The following is a 25,033-nucleotide window of genomic DNA, read 5'->3' as shown; positions in this document are numbered from 1 at the left end:
TTTGGCTGAGAAAATCTCAGACATTTTATTCATCTACATTCAACTCCAAATGCATAAAATCTTATTGGTATCACCTCCTGGGAAGACTCGGCATGCTATGCATGGGTTCCCTCCCTGAACAGATTTAACCTTCAAGCTTCATGGCTGCTGACAGATGAGTGCAAATCCAGACACACTTAACAGCATGTTTGTCTCCAGGCTTCTCTTTAGGAGTGTGAGTATAAGAGAACATCCTGTATTGTAAGAAAGACCGAATTAAATTGGAGGATTTGATGTGTACGAGAAAGTGAGACAGAATCCTAAAAGCAGCGTTCTGGTTATGTTTAACGCCTTGTGGAAGCTTAGAAACCTGGTGATTAACAGTCTAGTTGTTGGGAACACTGGGAAGGCTGCAGAGGATGTTAACTGGGAGACAGAAGACACACATTTATTACCCACTGGAGGGGGTGCACAAGAACAAATGGTTTTTCAAGACTTCCAGGGCCGTCTGTGCAGGTGTGTTAAAAGAGATCCTAACTATGCGAGTGTTCGCGTCTCTACACAACCGTGATCCTGTTTTTAAATCAAAATCCCACCCTGAGAGGTTTTAACAAGATAGTTTGATGGATGTTGGAGGCAGTCACAGGAGACGTTCTACTATTCTCTTGTGTGTTTTTCGCACAGCAGCATTAGGTACCATCTGGGAAATGGTGGAGAGATATTTTAAAAGCCGATAAGCCTGAACACAAAAGCTGCAGCTTAGATAAGGCTCTGTTCCTAAAGGTTCACACAGAAAATAAAACGTTGCTCTCTTTTCTTTCTTTAGTCTTTGCTTTATGAACGGCACACGGTAAACGGCTGCAAGAACGAGAAGCAAATGTGGGTTTGGAAATTCAGAAAATAATTCTAAGTAGACTGACCTACTTCAGCCAAAAAGCTTGTAAGATGTGGCCTCATTTAACTTGGTTTGCACACAAACTTTATTGTCTCACCTGTGTGTGGCACTCAGGCTGAGACCCCCCATCTTGCTTGGCAGGGATCTGTCTCCATTGCTGCCATTGTTGTGAGAGTAAAGCCCTGCTGGGTTATTGTACTGAGCGTGCCCGGTTTCGTTCCTGTAACCGTAGCTGTGGCCATTGTTGGGTCTGGAGTGTCCATTATTAAGGTGGGTGACCTGGAGAGGTTGAGGGGACTGGGGTTCAGAGGTATATGAAGGTTTCCGACCGTAACCGCCATAACCGCTGGTGATGGGGCGGAAATTCTACAAACAAAAAGGCAAAAGGAAAAAAAAAGAAATAACAGGTTAGAAGGAAGAAGTATTTGAATGAAACAAACCTGAAAAGTCTTAAATAACAGAAAATGGTGAATGGGTAATTGCTACAGCGTGTTTTAGCTGAGTGAGCACAAATGGACCCGGAGTGTGAAATCAAACATGGAGGTGCCCTGACTCAGAAAAACCACAAACCTTCTGAGACAAAAGTAATGAGGCTTCAGCGATGAGGCTCATTTGTGCTTTTCCCTTTTAGTTATGAGACAGAAGTTTACACTAGAACTAAAGCAGAAATTTCTGTCAAACAGGAAAACATGTGTAGAGTTAAAGATGATGCAGCCAGGGCTTGGATACTCAGGATATTTTTGAGCTCTGTTTGGATAGTTTGGTGAAATCTATTAAAAAGATGCATTAGACACCTACACAACCCTGCTGTAAACTCACCGCTTAAGCCAGGGTGACTTCACTGAGCTGCTTGGTGTTTACTGCAGCCATCAGAGATAACACTCGTCTGTCCCAGACACCGAATCAAACAGATAAAACTTTTACTGCGCGGCTTGCGCTGATGTCACCCTTTTAGATAATGTTTTGGGGCTTAACATTTCAAAAGGTAGTCAGCAGTTTAGGATGAGCGAGAGGGGCTGCATATCCTCATGGCCTCAGGCTATAAACACTTCTGCTGAGACAGAGAACTTTGTTTACAAGTTCAGCCATGCAGCAGCATGGAAACAGCCTGCTGTAACCATGAGCCATTGGACTGAGTGTGTGTGTGTGTCTGTGCGTGTGCACGTGTGTGTGTGTGCGCATGTGTGTTTAGGTTAAAGTGTGTGTTAACCACAGGTGGTGGAGGTTCACTGCCTCTTTAGCCAGGACTCGTATCATTTCAACAGATGGATCTGCTGGACGTCATCCTGTTCTCGGCCCTCACCCGGACCACACACACACCCACCCACCCACACACACAAACACACACACAATCAGCACTTTTAAATGCTTTAGACTTTTTTTCAAAACCTGCAGTCTTCAACTCAGAAATGCAGTTTCTCATTGTGCTCCACTTATGGTAGGTGACTTTCACAGAATACTAAATCTCCTAAAGTTGATAAAATCTCAGCATGAATGAAGCATCAATGAAACCTGAACTTTTTCAATTGATTCTTAGCAAGTGAAAGAGTCAGAATTTAGTTAAAAAAAGCACATCCCAATTCTTTTGGTCAATCCTGGATCTGTTGGTGTAATTTAATCTCAGACTAGCCTTTCACAGATGGTTGACCTCCATGAGAATTAGTTTATACCTCAATTAATCTGCCAGATTTCACGTTTACTCTCCTTACGTTTGCAAAGATTATTGTGTTTTTCATTGGTTTTAAAGGAGTAGAACACTGAAAACCATTTTTAATGATCATTTCTGATTATAATCAGCCACTCTGAGCTTTCCATGCAGGCTGAACATGAAAATAGTCTCCTACACCTATCTCCTGACAGCTCTACATCACACTGTCACTTAGACGTCCCAATATTGTCTTGTGACAGGGAAGATTGTTGTTTTAGCTTCCATAATTAGAAGTTAACATCTCGGCTAGCAGAAGCTTACTATTAGCATTAGCAACTTAACCACACAGCAGAAGCTCCCCCAGGCTCGTGTTATGTGTGTAGATTAAAACAGAGCAAGCAGTGTCATTGGTTGAGTTGTGTTTCTGTTATCCAATTCAAGGCAAGATGTTCAAAAATCAGAAAAAAGACTCCAAATCCTGCTGTGTTAATCTCTCCTCTGAGGTTGCAGACTTGTCCCTGCTGAGCCAGGCATTTGTGGGCTTTTTTCTGCCCTGAGGATAGTCTGTAAGGCAGATACCACTGCACATGTACTGAAAAAATACCATGTTTCACTTCTCATTGCCACACCCGATTACCAAAAAACTTTCTTGTTCAAGATCAATTTCCCATCATTCTTTCAGTTGCACGTCTTTAAGGGGACTTTGATTTCATCCCAGTATTCTTTCTAGATCATTCAATTTCCTGAGAATGTCCATTACTCAGGGTGAATGTCTTCCAAAACAAATCATTGTCCCTACATGTCATTTATGCATTCATTACTCATATTTAGACGAGGTTTAATCTGCAGATAACTATCAGAAAAATAACCAAAGCAATCCAACAAGCTCATTATTGCTTAAGCTTCCAAAATAAAAGGAAAGCAGAAGGAAATCCATGAGTGGATTGTGTTACACACTCTTGTTGAAACTTGACAAAGATATGACATTATATAAATGATACTGATGAGTACAAACATGACACAGATGTTCCAGTTTAAGCTTTATTGTGATGAAATGAAAAGACATAAACCTGAATTTGTTGTGACAAAGTGACCCAGAACAAAAGCCAAGGTAGTTTGTGTTGCTAGAAACTTTTTAGCTTCTGACCCACAAAATCCCACTGGTAAAGACCTGGCTGCCCAAAAGATTACTGGTTGACCAATACAAACACTGTTTATTAAGCTAAACAAATAAGGGGAATAAAGGAAAAAAATTATGACTTGTACTTGTGAAAGCCAAAAAAATAACAGACATAATTAGATTTAACTAGTTCAGTACATAAATTACAGAAAATAATAATCTTTCAGGATTTTTTTTTTTTTCAACATTTTTGGTTCCTGGAGATCATCTCAAATAACCAAATTAAGTCTAACAGAGTCCAACCCCAATTTTGGGAACTGCGGGATTGAAATTTAATTGAAAGTAAATCCTGAGTATTAGATCCTTTTCCCAATCAAGTCATTTTTATTGATCAGTATTGGAGTTTGACCACACTGTATCTGTTTAGATAAATAAAACTATAAGAAAACCTTTAAGAGGGACATATTATGCAAAACTAAACTTTTCCATCTTTTTCTGCTGCCATGTAGGTCTCTACTGCCTTCAGGACTTAAAATCTGCCCATCTGTTTTCTGTCAGTGTTTGGTTTTAGGATTTATGTGCCTAAAACGAGCCATTTTAAAAAGTCCCTGTTTTTGATGTCACAAATGAGGAAAGTAGAATAGGAACACTGCTCACGTAGAAGAGGGAGCTGCTGCTGGATGAGCAGCAACTCTACTTCAAGCCCCTCCCAAATAACTGAGCTTCTCGGCTTATAGCAGCCTGGGTGGTGGGTGGGTAGGTGTGGCCAGTTGCAGCTTGTTTTCTTAAAGTGACAGAGCCCTAAAACAGCTGTTTCTGCAAGTTATTCAAACTGTCAAGAATAAAACAGCTGAAAGAACTTCATGGAATTGTTTAAACATGTTCTTTACTTGAAACAAATGTCTTTAAAATTGCTAATTTGCACAAAGTTAAGACACTATCAGCAGCACATTCTTTTTACCTTGTTTAACTATAACACACCTGTCTGAGATAGTTTCGACTCCATCTGCTTAAGCTGAACTCTACCCCTCTTAAACCATTCCTTTTGTCTTTTTATGTAGTTCCTGTCTAGCTGTGCACACCTGTTCCATGGATATTTAGTTTGGATGCATGGTAGGTTTATAAGGCAGCACATCTGGTGCTTGCCTTATAAAAATGCCAGTTTGGTTACAAAAAGCGCTTTCCAAACTGCTACAGCAGTGCAGCTAGAACATTTCCTAAGATTATACAAATCAGCTGTGTGCCAACTGTCTTCTTAAAAAAAGATTTATTCCTTTATTTCACAACTTTGCTACAAATGGAAATTTCATATTTGGGCGAAAGTCACTTTCCCGTGTTGGATGCCTTAGCCTTCAAATCCCCCTGGTAAATATTCTACTCTAATCAAAATGGTTGCAAATCATTACCAGCAGCTCTAGTCAGAAACCCAACATAGCAGCACCGCCTGTGATGTCATCTATGTTCTAGTTTTCATCTTCTGGGAAATAAGGCACTTTCATTTTCTCTTCTTCACCAGGTCTGCACATACCTGCTGGTTCAGGCAAAAACAAACCAAAGATAGAAAACGATAAAAAAATTATGAAAAATTTTATGAGAAACATTATTGTATGATGGTCATAAACCCATGAAACTAACTGATTTACAGTTTTTCTTCGATTGCTAAAACTGAAAAAGCAAAAATGAGGCACAATTTTCACAACCTCTACTTCTGTTTCCAATCGCTTGACTCAGTTTATCACTACTTAAGATTTCCTTATCATATTAGGACTCTGATTTTCCTCCTTTGCACTCTGATGTCAATTTCACATTACCTTGCTGTCAAAACACAGCACACAATTTTCAGGTTTACACTCACTTTTCACATAAATTCTCAAAGATTCAATCAACAACACACAAATATTCAAATCTCTAAACTTTCGGGTCTGACGAGCAATTTGCAATCAGGGACTGCAGCATAAAAGTAAGTTTCCACAAGGCTACCCAGGTGTATGAGTGGTTTCAGGACCACCCACTGTTTTCCATTTTATACCTTCCACCTTATTCCCCCTTCCTCAATCCCACTGAGGAGTTTTCCTCAGCCTGGAGGTGGAAGGTGTACGAAAGGAATCCACAGAGCCAGGTCCCACTGCTTCAAGCCATGGAGGAGGCTTGTAGAGATGTGGCCTTTAAGGCCTGTCAGGGCTTCATGAGGCACTCGAGGCGGTACTTCCGGTGCTGTTTGGACCAGGAGGACATTGCCTGTGATGTTGATGAGGTCCTCTGGCCAGACAGAGACCGGAGGCATGATGCCCCATGATTATGCTTGAATGGGAGAGGGGGTGGGGGTTAACTGTAAAAATAAAATGTTTTGTCTCAAAATTTGTGTGATGTCGAATGTCTGTCTATGAGAGAAGTGGGCATTGTAATGGATTCAGTGTGTAGTTCATCGTGTTCCATTTAGACAATTGTGTTTTCAGTTTTGCTCTTCAGTGTTCTTTCCATGCTTGGTAGTGTTCACCCAAAGGCTACTTGTGTTTAAGCAATGAATGGTACGTGTGTGTCATGTGAAAATGTGGCTGTGTTTACCAAATGAAAATGTATTCCATTTTGGGAACATGTTACGATATGTGATGGCAGGGTTTTTTTTTTTTTTTTTTTGCAAAGGGAAGCCATGGTTGAGGAATTTGTGTGTTATGTTAGGGGTTTTGTGTGTGCAGTTTTGAAAGAAACGTACAGTTTTGAAAAACGCATTTTAGCAATCGAAAAAAACTGTAATCAACTTGTTTTCCAATGGAAGCAAAGCATAAATAATGACAGAAACACCAGCAGTGCATGGGACTTTATACTTAGAGTCGTGAAAAAGATGATAAAGGAAGTGGCAAAAAATAATATTTGGTGCTTGCCAAGATGCACAAAAATCCCCTTTCATTAACCTGACAAAAGTTGCTCTGATTAATGGGAGTTTGAGTGGGAGATGGCAGTGATTCACAACTAGAATTACTAGAATTTGGCCATTACGTGGTAAACAGATGAGGAGAGGAGGGGCAGAAGTGTGATGTGGAGCAGATGGTGAGGGAGTAAGGTGGAGGACTTTAATTGAAATCATATGTCTATCTTAAACTGAAGACAGAGGCCTCAGCTAGATTGAACAGATGCACATATACCAATTATTTACAATGCACACACATGCACACCACTTCCTTGTTGAATGCCTCCTGCTGGTTTAATCCCTCAGGATGTTCAAAATTAGACTTGTCAAATGGTGCTCTGCACCAATAACCAAACCCAAACCATGCCTTTATGGTTTTTGGGGGGTGGCAAGGTGGGTGGAGCAGGAAAATACAATACATGCTAAATATTAGGTGTAAATATATGGAAATGTGATGTATTTCTCCAATGACGCATACATTATTCAATGGGGAAACCTTTCTACTCGACTCAGTTCTGTAGAGAACTCACATTAAAATAACTTTAGCCAAGCAAATATTTTACTGGGTATGAATGGACACAATCAGAAGCAGCTTTATGCATTTTTATAGTTCTTTGGTATAAAACGTGAAAAAAAGGTCAAAAAGAAGTTCTACACAATAAAAGCCATTATTTTGGTAAATCTGGTCAACTATGTTAGAAAAATGATACCTGCTCATCAGACAATGATTTTCTTTGGGTTATTAAAATAATCCTGCTTTCAAACCTCTCTTTTAACGGGTGAAAAATAAATAGCTGACACTTAAGTGTTGTATCAGGACCAGTGATGCCAGAAACGTGTCAATTAGTAGCGCATTATTCTAAAATGACCACTTTTTCCAGTAACGACTAATCTTCACGCATTACTATTTCCACATCACTAATCAAACTTAAGTTACTTGTTCAAGATACTATGTGTTACTGGTTACTATTTACATTTTTGTGATTTGCAAAAATGTCAAACCATCGACAGGAAAAGCAAAACCCGTGTAACCAACAACTGCATTCAAAACAAGCAACATATTAAGCTACTAAATGACCGAATGGCATCGTGGTGCGAAGTTAACACCAACCAAAAACAGCACCATCGAAACACTGAACTAACGTCTAACAACGTCCAACACTACGCTGGCAACAAAACCCCAATAAAAAACACCACAATAGAACAAAACATTGGAAACCTGGCTGCCCACAATGCACCTTGCCTGCTGCTTGCTCCGCAGACACTAGTTACCCCGACCACAGCGGAACAGAAAACGGGCAAGGTGCATTGTGGGTAGCTTGCTTTCAGTAGTTTTGGTCTGTTTTCAGGTGTTTTGTTGGGGTTTTACTGCTAGGGTTGTGAAGGTTATTGTCTCTTGGTCAGTGTTCCGGTGGTGCTATTTTTGGTTGGTGTTAAGTTTGCACCACGAATAGTTCTGAGGAATGGGAGACCATTGTCATTAGGCTTTTCAACAATGTGGCTTAAGGTAATCTTGGGGTTCAATGTGTTTGCTCATGCTGAATGCTAGCGTTCAGCCCAATACACCGCACATTGCATTGGCTTAGCAAAACTGGTTATTGTGTTGAGGATATGGGTTTAATTATTGTCATTTGCTGAAAATAATGAAGTTAATTCTAATTTAACTTTGTGACTTTTAACATAATCAGTAAAGTAACTGAGTGAATCTAGGAAGGATTATTTAATAGTCAGTAATCAGATTACTATTTCAAGGTAACTGTGGCAACACTGATCAGGACCCAACATCAGTGTTCCAAAAAGAGTATACGGAGAGAACCCAAAGTAAAGTCTGACTAGTATGTAAATCTTTAAATTGAATAGTTGCACATTTCTATCTCATGTTTGTCTGACAAGGCCTGAACAGGTGCAGACTCTGAGCTGTGAACAAGAGGGAGCTTTTGGTTCATCAATGCTGCATTCAGCCAAGGAAAGCAGGAAATGATTCATTAGAAAAATAGTGTAACAGACTTGGACATTTCTGAGGATTACTGTCTTAATTAGTGAAAACAAAAACACTAAAGCAAGGTGTGTGATCTAAAAGGGTTTCAGTGAAGATTTTTTAAGAGCTGTAAGGACCCAGAATAACCTCGCCACTCTGCTGAACTTAGCCTTAACTTTATTGTTAAAATGCAAATCCACCCTCACCCATCTAAACACGCAGCTTTTATAACTTTGGACTTTTTCATTTTTTAAGGTTAACTGCTTCTTTAATTGCAGGAACAAGATAGCCATTCATAAAATAAATGTTTACCATGCACACACTTTTTTTGTTTAAAAAGTATAACAGTTCAGAGCAGAAAATAAATTATAGCCTGTAAGTCATGCAAGGACTTTAGCTGTCAGCTCCTATTAATGTTAGCTTGGAGAATTTGCTTTCAGCTGCCAGCTCCCGGGCCGAAACTGGAAGCTTCCAGTGACATGCAATCCAAACCTTTCAGCCTCCACACTGAGGCCTCATTCTTTCCACAGGACCATAGCGCTAGACCACATTAGATATCACTATAATGATGGGTTAGTTGCCTTGAGTGACATTAAGGCACTGTCTGTGAGCCAATACAATGCTGTTTGGCTTCAACGTTAGCTGTAGGGCTTTACCTTTAACTGGTAGCTGCCACTGTGCATCTGGAGGGAAGGAATTTAAAACATCTGAATTGTCAGTAACTGATGGCACATTAATGCTCTTAATAAACAAATGACAAAGAGCAGTTGTCAAATAAAATATAGATTCACGAATCAGATAATTTCTCATTGAAACTATGATTTCCATGCAGGGCATTCAAAACTGTTCAGTGTGCATTTGTGAAGTTATTATTATTATTTTTGTTAATTAATAAATTAAATGGTTCAGCCACAGTTCAAGCTACAATGGCAAATCTCAAAACAAGCTAGCTTGAAACATTGTTTTTATGCATCTGAACAATGTTCTAACATAGTGGAGCTGTAAATAGGTTGTAAATGGTAAATGGCCTGTATTTGATATAGCGCCTTCTAGAGTCCTGGAACCCCCCAAGGCGCTTTACAACACAATCAGTCATTCACCCATTCACACACACATTCACACACTGGTGGGGATGAGCTACAATGTAGCCACAGCTGCCCTGGGGCGCACTGACAGAGGCGAGGCTGCCGAACACTGGCGCCACCGGTCCCTCCGACCACCAATAGGTTGTGGAGATGAACAAACAACAATGAAGTGGCTCTCTTGCATTTGTTTATAAACCTCACACAGTTCAGTCTGAAACCAATGATTGGACCATCCGGTTGTCGGTCTCACGAAACCACTGCACATCCCCGTTTACCTTGGTCCTCCACTCTCTCATTTACCAACAGAACACCACCAGTGTGAGAGGTTCTTCGCTCAGTAATATCAGCTGCTACCACTTCAACTTTGGGACAAACCAGAGTCCCAAAAGGAAACACACCATTTAAAGTCCCAGAGAACAAAAGATTTTTCTACCTAGAAATGGCGACTGGTGTTTAGCGCACTTTCGTATCCTCTGACACAGTGGGTTTCTGGTTCCGGTGGATGCGGATCCAGGGATGTTACATGGGGGTAGGAGTGAGTGTTCTGTGACTATGTTTGCATTCAGAACACTATTTGAAATCACGGACAACAAAAGATTTTTCGGTGTAGAAAATGGCAACTGGTGTTTTACATTCCCTTGTTTACTGTGGCAATGTGGGTTTTGGTATTAGGAGGGCGTGGCCTAAAAGGATAATAGCTGATGGGGAGGGGTGAGTTTGGGTTTAAAAGCTAGCTTGATATGTAGATTTGCTATTGCAGCTTTAATTATTTAATACATAGAATGCAAAGCTGTCTAATGTTGAATGAGTTATGGAGAAAATATTCCCTTCTTAAGCTGCGCAGTGGTTAGAGCTGTCGCCTTGCAGCAAGAAGGTCCTGGGTTCGATTCCCGGCCTGGGATCTTTCCGAATGGAGTTTGCATGTTCTCCCTGTGCATGCGTGGGTTCTCTCCGGGTACTCCAGCTTCCTCCCACAGTCCCAAAACATGACTGTTAGGTAAATTGGTCTATCTAAATTGTCCTTAGGTGTGAGTGTGTGTGTGTGTGCATGATTGTTTGTCCTGTGTGTCTCTGTGTTGCCCTGCGATGGACTGGCTCTCTGTCCAGGGTGTACCCCGCCTGATTGCCCATTGATAGGCATATGATATGATATGATTTGATAGGACCATATTAAAGTTAGAAATCAGGTCTTCAAAGCTATATATGTGATTTATGCTGGTCTAGTTAGGACCCTTATCATTACCTCATATCTGCCATCTCACTGTATAACAATTATTTCTATTTTAGGAAGTTGCATATGACATCCGGTGGCCTGTGGACAGCCTTGCCAAGATGTGAGTTCAGTTCCTTGGAAAAACACCCAACAGTTCCATTGAATTCCCTCCCTTCAGTAAAAGCAACCCTCTAAAAACTGATACTCCAGCTTGGTGTTTAGCCAAAACTAAAGGATTTCCTCTCAGACATTTATGAGAATCTCCCAAGTTCCCAAGGTGAAAGGAAACACCACATCTCTTCCATGTGTCACTTCCTGCTTGCAAGCAAATTCACACCAAGTAAGGCTGGAATTTCCAAAATGTAAAACAAGGCACGCTAAATATAGAATACAATGGGTGTCTTTAGTGGTGGAGGGCTTTTGGTAATCTAACGTGTCTGAAGATTTATTTGTTATCTTGCCAGCAAAAGTATGGAGTTTCAATTAAATGTTTTAGGTCAGGTGACATCATAAAATTGAGATTTCAATAATACAACTCTTTGCAGGCACCATCTTTCACTGCGTTCCCAGTCTCATCAATTTGACAACATTTTTGGTGATGTTTCTCAACCAAGTTAATCACTAGACACAACGTGGGTCACTTTCCCTACATCACATAGTTTCATCAATGTGACCACAAACGTGGCATATAAATTAAATCCATTTAGTCTCGGGAACGATCAGCATTGTGATGTGCTCAAGCTGTGTCAGAATACAACAGGAGGCAAAGAAAGAGAGCACTCTGGTCTTGTCTGCTCCCTGGGGTCACATTCATTTCCTCTGTTCGAGCAAAGATGAATCCACCTGAGCGTGACACTAAAGTAGCCCCGTCTTGGTGGTTTCCAACTGCCAGGGTTTTCTTCATTAAATGAGACACTAGAGAGCATTTTTAAACTTCAGCAACAGAGAAAGGAAATGATGGATAAGATGTTAGGCATACAGAAAAAGGCAAAGAGGAAAATCAGAGGAGGAAAGTTTGACTACTCTCGTATTACCAACACGTAAGGCCCTTCTGTCATCCTCGTCTGTGTTTGTATAAACTCTTAATGACAAGACTCTGCTTTGGTGTTTACTTGGGTAAGCCACAGACCAAAATTAACTCAGATTTTAACTTAAATGTTAAAACATACAGTGTGTGCCTACGCATTTAGATCCCAGTCATTTGCTCAACTGATCCATTGATTATTTTCTGTATTGTAAATTCTGAAATGTTTTGGCAGTGCATCCCTGTAAAAAAGCAGTTCTGGGATAAAATCTTTATGAACTGCTTTATTACATCAGTGGACTATTAAAAACTAATCCATTTGCCTAAGTTAGGAAGCACGTTTGTTTCCCCACTTGAAAAAAAAGAAAAGTAGAAAAAGTGTAATTACATTTGTGCACAATACTTGTAAATCCTGTTTGGGACTCCTTGTAGTTTATAACTTTTCTGGTGATATCCCTGCATTTTGGTGGTACTATTTTCCTATTTATGATGCCTAGTGATGCAGAAATTCGAAAAGAAATAGTGTTAAAAACAAGAACTGAATAATGTTGGGAGTATTGCTTTTGTGACATTTTTAATAGAAAAAAATAGCTCTCTATTGAGATACTTATGTCCTTGAAAGTGGCTTAGAATGGTCTGAATAGCTAGCCAGTAAAAAGGAGGCAGAAAACAACAGATGTGACTGTAGGTATTCTGTCTATTATGTATAATCGGCGACAGAGTCTACTCCAGGTTACCTAAACAACCTGGGATGTAATAAATTGGAGCTCGTTTGTTTTCCAAATTTGCCATTGCAGCTTTAAATGTCTGCCCCGTAATCCGAAGGCTGCAGGTGTGAGCCCAGCTCAGTCTATCACAGTCATTGTGTCCTTGAGCAAGACACTTAACCCACCTTGCCTGCTGGTGGTGGTTAGAGGGACTGGTGTTCTGCAGCCTCGCTGCGTCAGTGTACCACTGGGCAGTTGTGGATACTTTGTAGCTCACCACCATGAGTGTGTGTGCGTGGGTGAATGGCTGTGTTGTAAAGCTCCTTGGGGGGTTGTAGAAGAAGGTGCTGTGGCGTGATGAATGATCCATTTCTGACCTAAAGGCCCTGCTCTATTTGCTCTGCCCAAGCAAAACCATACGTTTCTGACACAAGCCTCCAAGTTATGGGCAGAGGCCACTCATGCCCTGTTCTCTTATCTAAACTGTTACTTCCTCGGACAGCACAAGAAAGAAGAAAGAAGACGAAGAACTCTTTCTCTTTAAATAATAATCAAATAACTTTGTTAGTCCAAATAATCATGTGAAGCTCAATGTTCAATCAATCTGTGAAATGAGAACATTAATTACTTGATATTATAATCCTATGATAGTATTTTAATAAGTAATAGAACTTTAAACTAGACCCTAGACTGATTACACGTAATGCTAAAGTCACATGACACATTTCTTTTTTCTGATCCAATCCGAACCTTCCAGATCTGACACGAGGCGTGGTTTTGTTGGTGTTTGTTAAATCCCCTTTTTTTCCTGTCAAATTCTGATTTCACAGTAAATCAAAACATCCATATTATAAAACTATGCCCCACCTCATCTTAACTTGAGTTCCAAGCGTTTTAGAGAAGTTATCGGAGTGGCCAATCCGTAACTTTCCTCTTAAAGCCGAAAGAACCTAACAACAAGCTGGATTAAATCTGTTGCATGTTCCACCTGCTGCAACGGTTCCTTCAAAATAAAAGCTGCACCATCACGACCCCTTCAGGGTCTCGCTGATGACCTGGGAGTAACTCAAGACTGGAAGGGTCGGCAACCACTGCATATCTACAGGCGTCGGTTCCAAGAGGGTCCAAGCTGGACCCCTGACATTCCGGATCTAAACGGGGACTTCCGTTGGGGTAAGTAAACTGACAGATGGCGTCTCAATGTGTGCTATAATCTCCAAACCAAAGCTTAGAGCGAAACACTTATTCACTCCCACTCAGAACTAATAGTCTCTCCGGATTTGCTGGTTCTGAACATATTTCACAGACACACCATCCTCAGTCTTACTCCACCTTAGTTACATCATACACATAGTGTTTAAAGTTAGTCTTGTTCAAATTGTTTAGAAATAAATCTTTTAACTTTTTAAACCTGACCCTCTCTCTTCCTTGAAGTTGATACAAAGTGTTGCTCAATCCCTGCAATAAAACGATCTGATTTTCTGATTGAATTAACTCAAAGATCCATTAAGGTGATATTTCATATTTTATGATATTTCACATTCTATGGTTTCTAATTAAATGTGAGAACATCTTCTCTACATATTTGGTGAGCCATTGCCAGTTATTTGTACACTGTGACACTTCGTATTGATTCTAAGATCATTTTTAATTAAATACTAAAAATTAATCAAAAGTTGATGTTCTTGGTGAGAAACGAGACGATCTTCAACTCTTTCACCTAAAGCTGACTCATCACTAGCTCTAGCTGCCATATTGGACTGTTTCAATAGCACAGGTTTTGTTCCTGCTGTCATTTATAAGGTATATGCATGTACTGTACTGTATTTTATGTCTTTTCTGAGTGGATTCGTGACCACTGTGTACTTTCTTGTGTAACTGGAGATTTTCTCCCGGAAGCTCAGCTTCCCCCGGTTGCCGATTGATCCCCGTAGCCATCCCGTTAGCTTGACTTAGCATCGAGGTGTTGACAGTCGTTAGAAGCTTTAATCGGAAGAGCGCGCTGCAGCACGAACTGTACACGCTATTTGTCGCTATAAGTATTTAGTCAGCCACCGATTGTGCAAGTTCTCCCACTTAAAATGATGACAGAGGTCAGTAATTTTCATCATAGGTACACTTCAACTGTGAGAGACAGAATGTGAAAAAAAATCCATGAATTCACATGGCAGGATTTTTAAATAATTTATTTGTAAATCAGGGTGGAAAATAAGTATTTGGTCACTTCAAACAAGGAAAATCTCTGGCTCTCACAGACCTGTAACGTCTTCTTTAAGGAGCTTTTCTGTCCTCCACTCGTTACCTGTATTAATGACACCTGTTTAAACACATTATCTGTATAAAAGACACCTGTCCACAGCCTCAAACAGTCAGACTTCAAACTCCACTATGGCCAAGACCAAAGAGCTTTCGAAGGACACCAGGAAAAGAATTGTAAACCTGCACCAGACTGGGAAGAGTGAATCTACAATAGGCAAGCAGCTTGGTGTGAAAAAATCAACTGTGGGAGCAATTATCAGAAAATGGAAGACATACAAGACCACTGATAATCTCCCTCGATCTGGGGCTCCACGCAAGATCTCATCCCGTGGGGTCAAAATGATCATGAGAACGGTGAGCAAGAATCCCAGAACCACACGGGGGGACCTGGTGAATGACCTGCAGAGAGCTGGGACCACAGTAACAAAGGTCACTATCAGTAACACACTACAACGGCAGGGAATCAAATCCTGCAGTGCCAGACGTGTTCCGCTGCTGAAGCCAGTACATGTCCAGGCCCGTCTGAAGTTTGCCAGAGAGCACATGGATGATACAGCAGAGGATTGGGAGAATGTCATGTGGTCAGATGAAACCAAAGTAGAACTTTTGGTATAAACTCAACTCGTCGTGTTTGGAGGAAGAAGAATACTGAGTTGCATCCCAAGAACACCATACCTACTGTGAAGCATGGGGGTGGGAACATCACGCTTTGGGGCTGTTTTTCTGCTAAGGGGACAGGACAACTGATCCGTGTTAAGGACAGAATGAATGGGGCCATGTATCGTGAGATTCTGAGCCAAAACCTCCTTCCATCAGTGAGAGCTTTGAAGATGAAACATGGCTGGGTCTTCCAACACGACAATGATCCCAAACACACCGCCCCGGCAACAAAGGAGTGGCTCCGTAAGAAGCATTTGAAAGTCCTGGAGTGGCCTAGCCAGTCTCCAGACCTCAACCCCATAGAAAATCTGTGGAGGGAGTTGAAAGTCCATGTTGCTCGGCGACAGCCCCAAAACATCACTGCTCTCGAGAAGATCTGCATGGAGGAATAGGCCAAAATACCAGCCACTGTGTGTGCAAACCTGGTAAAGACCTATAATAATCGTTTGACCTCTGTTATTGCCAACAAGGGTTATGTTACAAAGTCTTGAGTTGAATTTGTTATTGACCAAATACTTATTTTCCACCCCGATTTACAAATAAATTCTTTAAAAATTCTGCCATGTGAATTCATGGATTTTTTTTTCACAATCTGTCTCTCACAGTTTAAGTGTACCTATGATGAAAATTACTGACCTCTGTCATCATTTTAAGTAGGAGAACTTGCACAATCGGTGGCTGACTAAATACTTTTTTGCCTCACTGTACAAATCGTCATTGCCCCAACAGATGGTAGCCTTGAAGAAGGCTTTAAGGAAGAATCTGAAACTGTCAAGTAATGAATAAATCTTTGTTTCTCAACGTACGCCCTTGCCTGTTTAAGAGGAAATTCCTTGTACCTCTTCTTTTTGCCTTTTCAGGTTTAGATCATCACACAACTTCCTTGTAAGACATTAGGCTTTCTTTGACATGTGCAGACCGATTTAACTACATCTCTGCTTTCTTTGCACTTCAAAGGAAATACGGAGTTAAAATGTTTCAACCACTGAATCCACCTTTTCAATCCAACTTCTTTTAACAAATGAACATGTCAAACAAGACAAAGCATGCTCTTTGTTTGATTTCATCCTACAGTCTCCATACTCCCAGCAAATGTGAGTGTGAACACACAACACACGTCTTTTTATTCTCCATGCGCTCAGAAGCACTCTGGCCTGCCAGAACTGGGAAAACTTGGAAAAGATCATCTACTAGAGTTCATCATGCCTTGAATATCCTTTTGGCAGCTTATATGTTTGGAGAACAATCAAGACACTATTTCAACACCATTTCATTGAACAGTGGGATGCATTCTCTCATTCATAATCAGATTTATGAGAGTGTACATGCAACTTGCAGATTGAGTTTTTGTGCCTGTTTCCATGGTTTCTGTTTACAGTATAAACAAATGGGAAATACTTGAGCATATCAGCTACCAAGGGTCACAGTTCTGAGCTCAGAAGAGACTTATTCTCTTGTCGCTGACATGAAAGGCTACAAAAGGGAATAATTAGTATCTCCTGTACACTGATTTAGAGTTTCTACATTTTTAAAGCTGTAATATCTTCTAGATGTTATGTTTGGCATTTGGGACAACTGTATTTTCACTGGCTGTTATCGTCGACTTATGTACCATAAACCAACATTTATTGCTAATTCTAGTCACTCAGAGACAAGGAGTCTATAAAAATGCTGCACTAGAGCCACAACAAATTCTTTCCATTCACTGCTGGCAGGTGGGTAATGTTAAGAGTAGTTTCTTACCAAACTCTGACCATATTTATAAAGGTGAAACTCCACACGTGAATTCAATATTGCAGAGACTTGACAGCATATGAATTTCATGTAAATTTCAAACTGAAACATCTATAATGTTAGCAGAACTAAAGTACACAGTAGTTACCTGTGAGTCAGGCTCCATGTAAGGACTTGTCTTGCCATCCTCACTAAGTGTTGGCGACCACACTCGCTCCCCGGGTGCTGGTCTGTAAGACAATACCCATGAGAGAAGAGAGAAAGAGTTGAAATGATTAATATCACCCAACACCCAAGCACGAAACCATCTTCTAGTTTCTGCTAAGAAGGACAGATTTATTTTGTGCTGACTGTTTTTCCACTGAACGCCTTCAGTATTAAGTGTGATTTTGACTGAGGGTGAATGTCTATGAAGAAACAAAGCAAAAGTGAAAATAGAAACTTATTTTATTGCTTTTAGAAGTACTGTAAGTTGGGAAAAACATGATAATTTCACTGTTTCAAGCAATGAGAAAAACCAAATCATTTACAGCTGTGACTTTGTGACCACCTATTGAATACTGAGTAGGTAGACTTTGATGATCTCTCAATGACTCAAATCAGTTTCTCCCCCTTTTATGCATTCCTGCATTAGCTTTTGATAGAAAATAGATGAACTGAAAAGCCTGCCAGATCCCCGTCATGCTGTCATTAACACTAATGTTCATGGACTCACCCATCTTGACTCATGACAGCGAAGGCTATTTTCGGTGTAGAGTCCAGGAAATGGCAGAAAACATCTCGGCTAGTAGAAGCTAACCGTTAGCATTAGTGACTCCAACACACAGCAGAACTCCTCCAGATTTGTGTTATTTGTGGAGATAAACCATCGAAGTTGCAAAGCAAACAATCAGTAGTATACTTGCATTGCTGCTAGCCAGAGGCAGGATGTCTGAATATCAGGAAATAAGACTCCAAATCCTGTCATCCTCTGCCACTTTCCCCAGCGGCTGACTTCTACTTCCTTAAACAGGAGCATCTGAGTTTTTTTCCCCCAGAGTACAACTTATAAGGCATTCATTCCTACTAGAGACCACTACAAATGTAATAAAAATATGAATGAACTTGATCTTTAAGTTGTGTTGCTGTAAGGGGGCTGCTAATGTGTGAATGGGTTCTAGGTGGACAGGGACCTTGTATGGTAAGACCACAAGCAGAATTAGCACTTTTACATGTCCGTAAATCTTCAAAGTGCACGCTGACTTTTACTTTTGGCAAGTTTTGCATTTGGAACCAGGATAAAGCTACTTTTCCTAAACCTCTCAGAGACGCTATGATAAAGATATCATAAGAGGAAAACTCCTTTGAGCAAGCTGCTATATTCTGGGGCACTGGCTGCTTTCAAAAGCTGAGATAACTGAACTACTGATATAAGACTTTTCCACTTCTGTTTGGATTCCAAGTAATTGACTCCAGTTGCATAAACTTTTAATAAAGCACACTACTTAATAAATGGCAGCACTAATATAAACATTACTTATAGCTCTGCTAAATGAGCCTACGGTGCACACATGAGCAAGTGCTCACATAATGCATGTCTTCCTTTAACACCATAAAGCTGGACTCCTTATTGAAACCAAAAACTTGCACCAGATTAAACATCGTAATTGACGTACAGCTCACTTGGAAGGGTTTTGCTGCTGTCAGTTACATGTAAATGTCAAAGGAAGATTTAAGGGGAATTCTTTACTTTATTCATTTTAGTTGCCACAGAGTTGACTTTGGAGTAGGAAAGCATTTGACTTCCTAAAGGGTAACACAAGGACGGCGTGTGAAGAACAGCCATAATATGCATGCACATCATTCTCCGGTCTTTTCATCAACATCCTGTATCAAGGAAACGGTTATAATGGAGTGTATGAACGCATCTGTTTACCCCACAGGGGGGTAAATCATTGTCTGGAGAGTTGAGGTCATTGGTCTGCAGCTGGCATGACACTGCCTAGGCTGAGGCAATGCTTCAGATATGGACCACGGAGGTGTTGCTATCAAGGACGCTCTTATGAGGCGCCGAGTGTCTGGTGAATGAGCAACAGTTACAGAGCTGCGTAGGACAAACGCTCCCTCCCTACCGTTGATTCCATCATTTAGAAACAGAAACCCTTCCTGTTGTCTGTTTGTTTGGTCGCAATGGTTACCACACAAACAGCCTATTGAAAAATGTTAAAGTTCAGCCTGAAGTGGCCTGTCTGATCCGACATTTAAGTAAGACAGAAACATGGAATTTATTGTCCAACCAAATGAACGGAAAGTGTGACTAAGTAAGTAAGTATTAAGTAAAAGTTTATGTATAAAGCGCCTTTCGCAGATATGAATCACAAAGCGCTGTACAACATGAGTAAAATCAGGGCAAATACCTCTAACTGATAAAAACAGATCATAAAAACAATAGCAGTGACAAAATAGTTAACAAAATCAGGAGAAAAACAAAGTAAACGTATAAACAAAAACAAAGCCATCTTTCAGAATATTTAGTGGGGGAACGCCTGGATGAAAAGGTGAGTTTTAAATGTTTTTTGAAAACCTCTACAGTTTTGGAGAGGCAGAGTTTTGAAGGCAGACTGTTCCAAAGTCTGGGGGCAATAGTCTGAAAGGTCCTGTCCCCTTTGGTTTTTAGTCTGGTTCGAGGAACAGCCAGGAGGTTTTCAGAGGTGGATCGAAGGTTCCGTGAAGTGGTGTGTGGGGATAAAAGCAAAGAGTCCAGTTTGGGAATTCCAGCGTTTCACTGTTGAGTTGAGGACATCAGGCTGAAGATACTTGTCAGTTGAAATCTTCAAAAATGAAGTCCATTTGGAAAACAGCTGCTGCACATCAGCACTTGTGATTTCAGCCTAATAAGTTTTATTTTCTTCTCACTCATATGTAAAAAATAAAAAAAAATGCATTTAAATGTCTGCTGGACCATATTATATATATTATATAATATTTTTGGATTGTCTTCTATGTTGTAACAAAAAAATTGGCAAAAGTGCATTTTATGTTAGACCTTTTTGGGAGTTTGTCTAATGTTTACCCCACAACTGCTTTGAGCAAGCTTGTCTTTTCTACAAAAGTTAGTGTTGGGGTCCGAAGTCACTCCCATCTACTTCCAGACCATGGATCCTCCGAAGAACAAAAAAATGAATGGATGTCAATGGGGCTCTAAAAGCTATTTTCTAATCCCGTTTGTTATGTGCCATGGATTTCACAGACACATTCTGATGCCAAGTAAGCACTTATTTTTGAACAGGAGCCAAGCAACTTTAGATTTGTATGAAAATATGTCCAGGACTACAAAAGTGCATCACCAAAGTGACGTCACCTAACCAGACATGGAGAAGAGCAGAGGAAAAATGGCTGTGAGTTTAGCAAACTTTGAATCCTTCCTTCAGGATGACAGAACCACCATGAATCTTGCCATGAGGTAAGTAGCAACTAGGGCAGAGGAGATTCTGTGACGATGTCATATATATATGACGTCTGATTTGTAGTCCTAGTTATTACGAATTTTTATAAGCTGATAAATCTCAAAGTATGAGACGGGCATGGTCAGAACATATATCATTACTTTACATTTAAACTAAAGTACAACACACGTGTGATTCAGAGCATAAGACAAAGTAGATTAGAAAATAGATATTTTAGCATCATTCACTTGCCATGAGCCGACCGGAATGAGCCGACAGGAGTTAGGGTTAGGACTTTGGCTCCCTATTACACAATCCCTTTTTTTCTTCCAACAAGCTACAGCTGTCTAAAAGAAAAAAAAAAACACTCCAAAAGCCACAACAACTAATTCATATATCTACTGAATGTTCCTTCTGTGTTTTGGTTCATTATCATCTTTTTCTTTTTCAACAGTGTAGTAATTTGATGGGGGTTTTTTACCTTTGGCTGACATGTTTCGGCCGAAACTTCCGCCTTCGTCAGAGCCGCCATCTGTTCGTGGCGTCACTTCCATTTATGGAATATGGATGCCAGCAGCAGAGGGCGACCTCGTCCTCTGCTGCTCGCACAGAAACGGAATGAGCCAGATCAGAGTTGAGCTTCAGACGACAGGTTTTGGAGTCTTTTCTCCTGATATTTTGACATCTTGCCTCTGATTGGCTAACAGCAAAGTGACTGATGTTTTAACTCCACAAATAACATGCCTGGAGGAGTTCTGCTAATGCTAACAGCTTGCTTCTGCTAGCCGAGACGTTCTCTGCTTATTCCTGGTCGCTAAACCAACAATAGCCATCTTCATCATGAGTCAAGATGGGTGAGTCCATGAGTGTAAGCGACAGTGTGACATAGATCTATAAGGATTTTCAAATGCTAGCGTTTAACTGTCTAGTTTCTCTCAGAAGCTAATGCAGGAGATAGGTGTAGGAGTCTGTTTTCATGTTCAGCCTGCATGAAAAACTCAGAATGACCAATTATAATCAGAAATGCAAATTCATTTTTTCATAGATTCATAAAGCATTAATTAGATTTTCTTGAAACCAAACCCCTGTAATGACAAAAGTAAAGACCCTCTTGTTCCGAAATATGGTTTTGCATCATATATGCACGTTTAAGACTTCAAACCATCAATCTTAATATGCACCAAAGATTGTTCACAGTAACTTTTTACACACACATCTACATTTATTTCACTCATTTCCCCAGCATAACTCTTTCCAAACAGGCTGACCTGTGGTGGAAAGGCACAGATCCCAACCACCGTCATCTGTCTTTTTCAGCAAAGAAAAAAAAAGTTTCTTTTACAAACTTTTTGTAGAAAAAATACAGGGACTGTTGAGAGGTGAAAGCCCCATGGAAGGTATGAAAAAAAGATGAAGAGAAGATATGCAAAGAGTCTAAAGGGGTGGGATTTGGGGTTTTGAGATGGAAACAGCAGCAGGACAAGTGGAGGTCATGGACAAATAGGTTGTGGAGAATAGGAAGAAAGAATAGTGAGAATGGAAAAAGTGAGGAGGGGCTGTCCTCCACAGCTGGTTCATGTATGCAAAGGTCTGAGAATATACAGACAGGCCAAAGCAGACATGACTAACTATAATACGGACCTCGTGTCTCTATCCAGGCCCTTAAAGATGACTATGAATTTACACGTGTGAGGAGGGAGTCATTTTTCCTTTCTAAGTGAGATGAGGCAGGTCCATGAACCAGCAGAAAGGGTGACTGGTCTTCAGCAGGACAAAGGTTTGATGGAAAATGAAATGTAGACATCTTAAAACACACAAAATGAATACAAAGCATAAGAGGAAGGCAAACAGATGTGAAAGCTGACAGAAAGCAGAATGTAGCTTTCAGGTGATGAAACTATGGCTGTGCTAAGTGGTGCACCATATCACGTCAAAACATTCTCATGAAAAACTTGATGAATGAACTTCAAATGGTTCAATGCTGAGCTAAAATGTATTAAATAAAGTATGAACATGAATTAGAAATGTGAAATGCATCACTTTTCAAAGGTTTGGATCACTAGACTTCCACTTCTTATTAACCTGCTTTCTGACTATGAAAACCAGCTTTCAAAGCCACACCCCCCTTTGATGTCACCATCTTTAATGGCAGGTGTTTTGTACGGATCATGATGTTTAACCTCAACAATTACAGAGAAGAACATAGAGGTTTGTAGCGAGGAACACAGAGTACAACCTGAACCACTTTGGTAAACAAAAGTACAGCAAAACTCGAAAGAGGACCCAATATGAAGTTGTACATGATGCATAAAATGGGTTTAAAATTATCTTTATATATTCAGACAAAAAGGGACTTGCCTTAAGAATGTTCAATTAGAGTATAATTTGAACAGTTACCTGTTCAATATAAATGCATCTTAGACACCAATATCTTATCTCACCAGGCTATTTCACATTCTATCAGCAAATGTAAAAAAAAAATGCATTTGACTGTGTGTGTGTCATGCTTCAAAGCTCTTAAAATCTTTAGCAAGCAAAATTGTCTTTCAACATCAACTCAGAGATATCATTGGCATCTGGAACCTGTCCATGAATCAGAATTGTGTGAGAAATAGGAAAATAGCTTTGAGAATGCTTAGCAACTATTGTGAGTCAAATTGAGACAATCAGGAAATACTGTGAGCTACAGTGGCAAATCTGCAAAACAAGATGGTTTAAAACATGTATTTCCTGCTTCTTAACAACATTCTAACATAGTAGAGGAAGCCTAAGCCACTTCCGCATCATCGGTCCCCAGAAGAACGAAAAACTGAATGCAAGTCAATGAGGCTAAAAGCGCTAATTTCTAATTCTGCTTGTTTTGTGCCATGGATTTCATATGATGTCCGTGAATGTGCTGATTTCTAGTTTGCAGTCATGCTAATTATTAACTTTTACAAGCTGATAAATCTCAAAGTACGTGAGTGGCGTGGTTGAAACACCCATCATTACTTTTCATTTAAACTGCAGTACAACATATGTGCGATCCAGGGCGTAAAACAAAGCGGATTAGAAAAGAACGTTTTTAGATCTGTTGACTTGCATTAATCTTTTCGTTCTTCCGGGGACCCATGATGCGGAAGTGACTTAGGCTCCCTATAGCTATAAATATATTGTGGAGATTAAAAAATAATGAATGACGTGGTTCTCTCGAGTTTGTCTATAAATCTCAGCCAATAGCACAGCTCGGCCCGTAACCAAGGATTGGACCACCCGGTCATGGGCTTTCCACATATTGTGCACTTGCACATTTTGCAAGAGAACACCACTAATGTGAGAGGTTCGTGGCTCAAATAATATTAGAGAAGGATAAACAGCCGACTGCTACCACTTCAACTTTAGGACAAACAGCCAGAGTCCCAAAAAAGAAACCCACCATTTGAAGTTACGAACAAAAAAAGACGTTTGGACCTAGAAAACAGCAACTTGTCTTATCTAACTTCTCTAATTTCCCTCTGGGATTAATAAAGTATCTTTGAATTTGAACTGAATTGAATTGTGTTTAGCACTACCTTGTTTCCTCTGGAAATGCTTATTCCCGTATCAGACATGGGCTTGGGATACCTGATGGGAGGGGTGAGAGTTCTGTGACCATGTTTGTGATTAAAAGCTCATTTGTTCTGTAGATTTAATATTGCAGCATTAAGCTGCAACAACAATTTCGGAGACAGTCACAATTTCAATTTCAACTCAATTTTATTTGGTCATGGACAAGCCATAAAGTAATGGAAGCCTTTCTCCTGTCCATAGGCCATCTAGCCAGGGGCTTATTCTTAGACCTAGTCCCTGGTTAGGCTTTTGAAACTAACAACACATGTAGTTTAAAATACAGACAATTCAGACATTTATGTAAAAAAGTAATGATATGAGACTGTTTAAATGTATAATTTAAATTGGAATACAATTTGTCCTGTAATTGCCATTTGCTCCATGTATAGAAAACGTCATAAAAGTCTTGCAAGTACAACATCAGAGTGACTCCAACTTAAATTTTGCATATCTCCCAATAGTCAGCAATATTTATATCTAATATGATGTTAGTTTACCAGAATGAAAAACCTTTACCCCAACAACACACTCCAACTGACATGGATTTCTCAGTTTTTCATCCAAAACCAGCACAAGTTGAATAACGAGCAAAAGAAGGCGGGATAGAGACTTAGGACAACTTCCATGATTGTTCCAAAAAAAAAAAAATAAACTGTCTCAAACAAACAAAGAAGTTAATCACAAAAATAAAGTGAATGGTGTACATATTACAATAGAATGTAGAAAAAAACTAAACAACCGGAGTTGCCGGACCATTTTTATGATGCCTTTTACACCTTCAGCTTTCATGAGTTTCCTGGGATAAATAAC

At 40.0% G+C, this 25,033-nt stretch overlaps 1 protein-coding gene across 1 annotated transcript in view; it reads right to left on the bottom strand.

Moving 5' to 3' along the window:
• The window catches only part of pdlim4 (PDZ and LIM domain 4), a 59,061-nt gene that overhangs the window by 11,476 nt on the left and 22,552 nt on the right, over window positions 1-25,033 (bottom strand). The window contains exons 3-4 of the mRNA XM_015961419.3: window positions 17,359-17,440; window positions 972-1,240 (exon numbers count right to left, since the gene is read on the bottom strand). Coding sequence (XP_015816905.3) covers window positions 972-1,240; window positions 17,359-17,440 — 351 coding nt within the window. The remainder of the gene's footprint in view (window positions 1-971; window positions 1,241-17,358; window positions 17,441-25,033) is intronic.

This window comes from Nothobranchius furzeri, chromosome 10 (assembly GCF_043380555.1).
Source record: "Nothobranchius furzeri strain GRZ-AD chromosome 10, NfurGRZ-RIMD1, whole genome shotgun sequence".
In the NCBI taxonomy this organism is placed as follows: Eukaryota; Metazoa; Chordata; class Actinopteri; order Cyprinodontiformes; family Nothobranchiidae; genus Nothobranchius; species Nothobranchius furzeri.
This window is presented reverse-complemented; position numbering and strand designations above follow the sequence as displayed.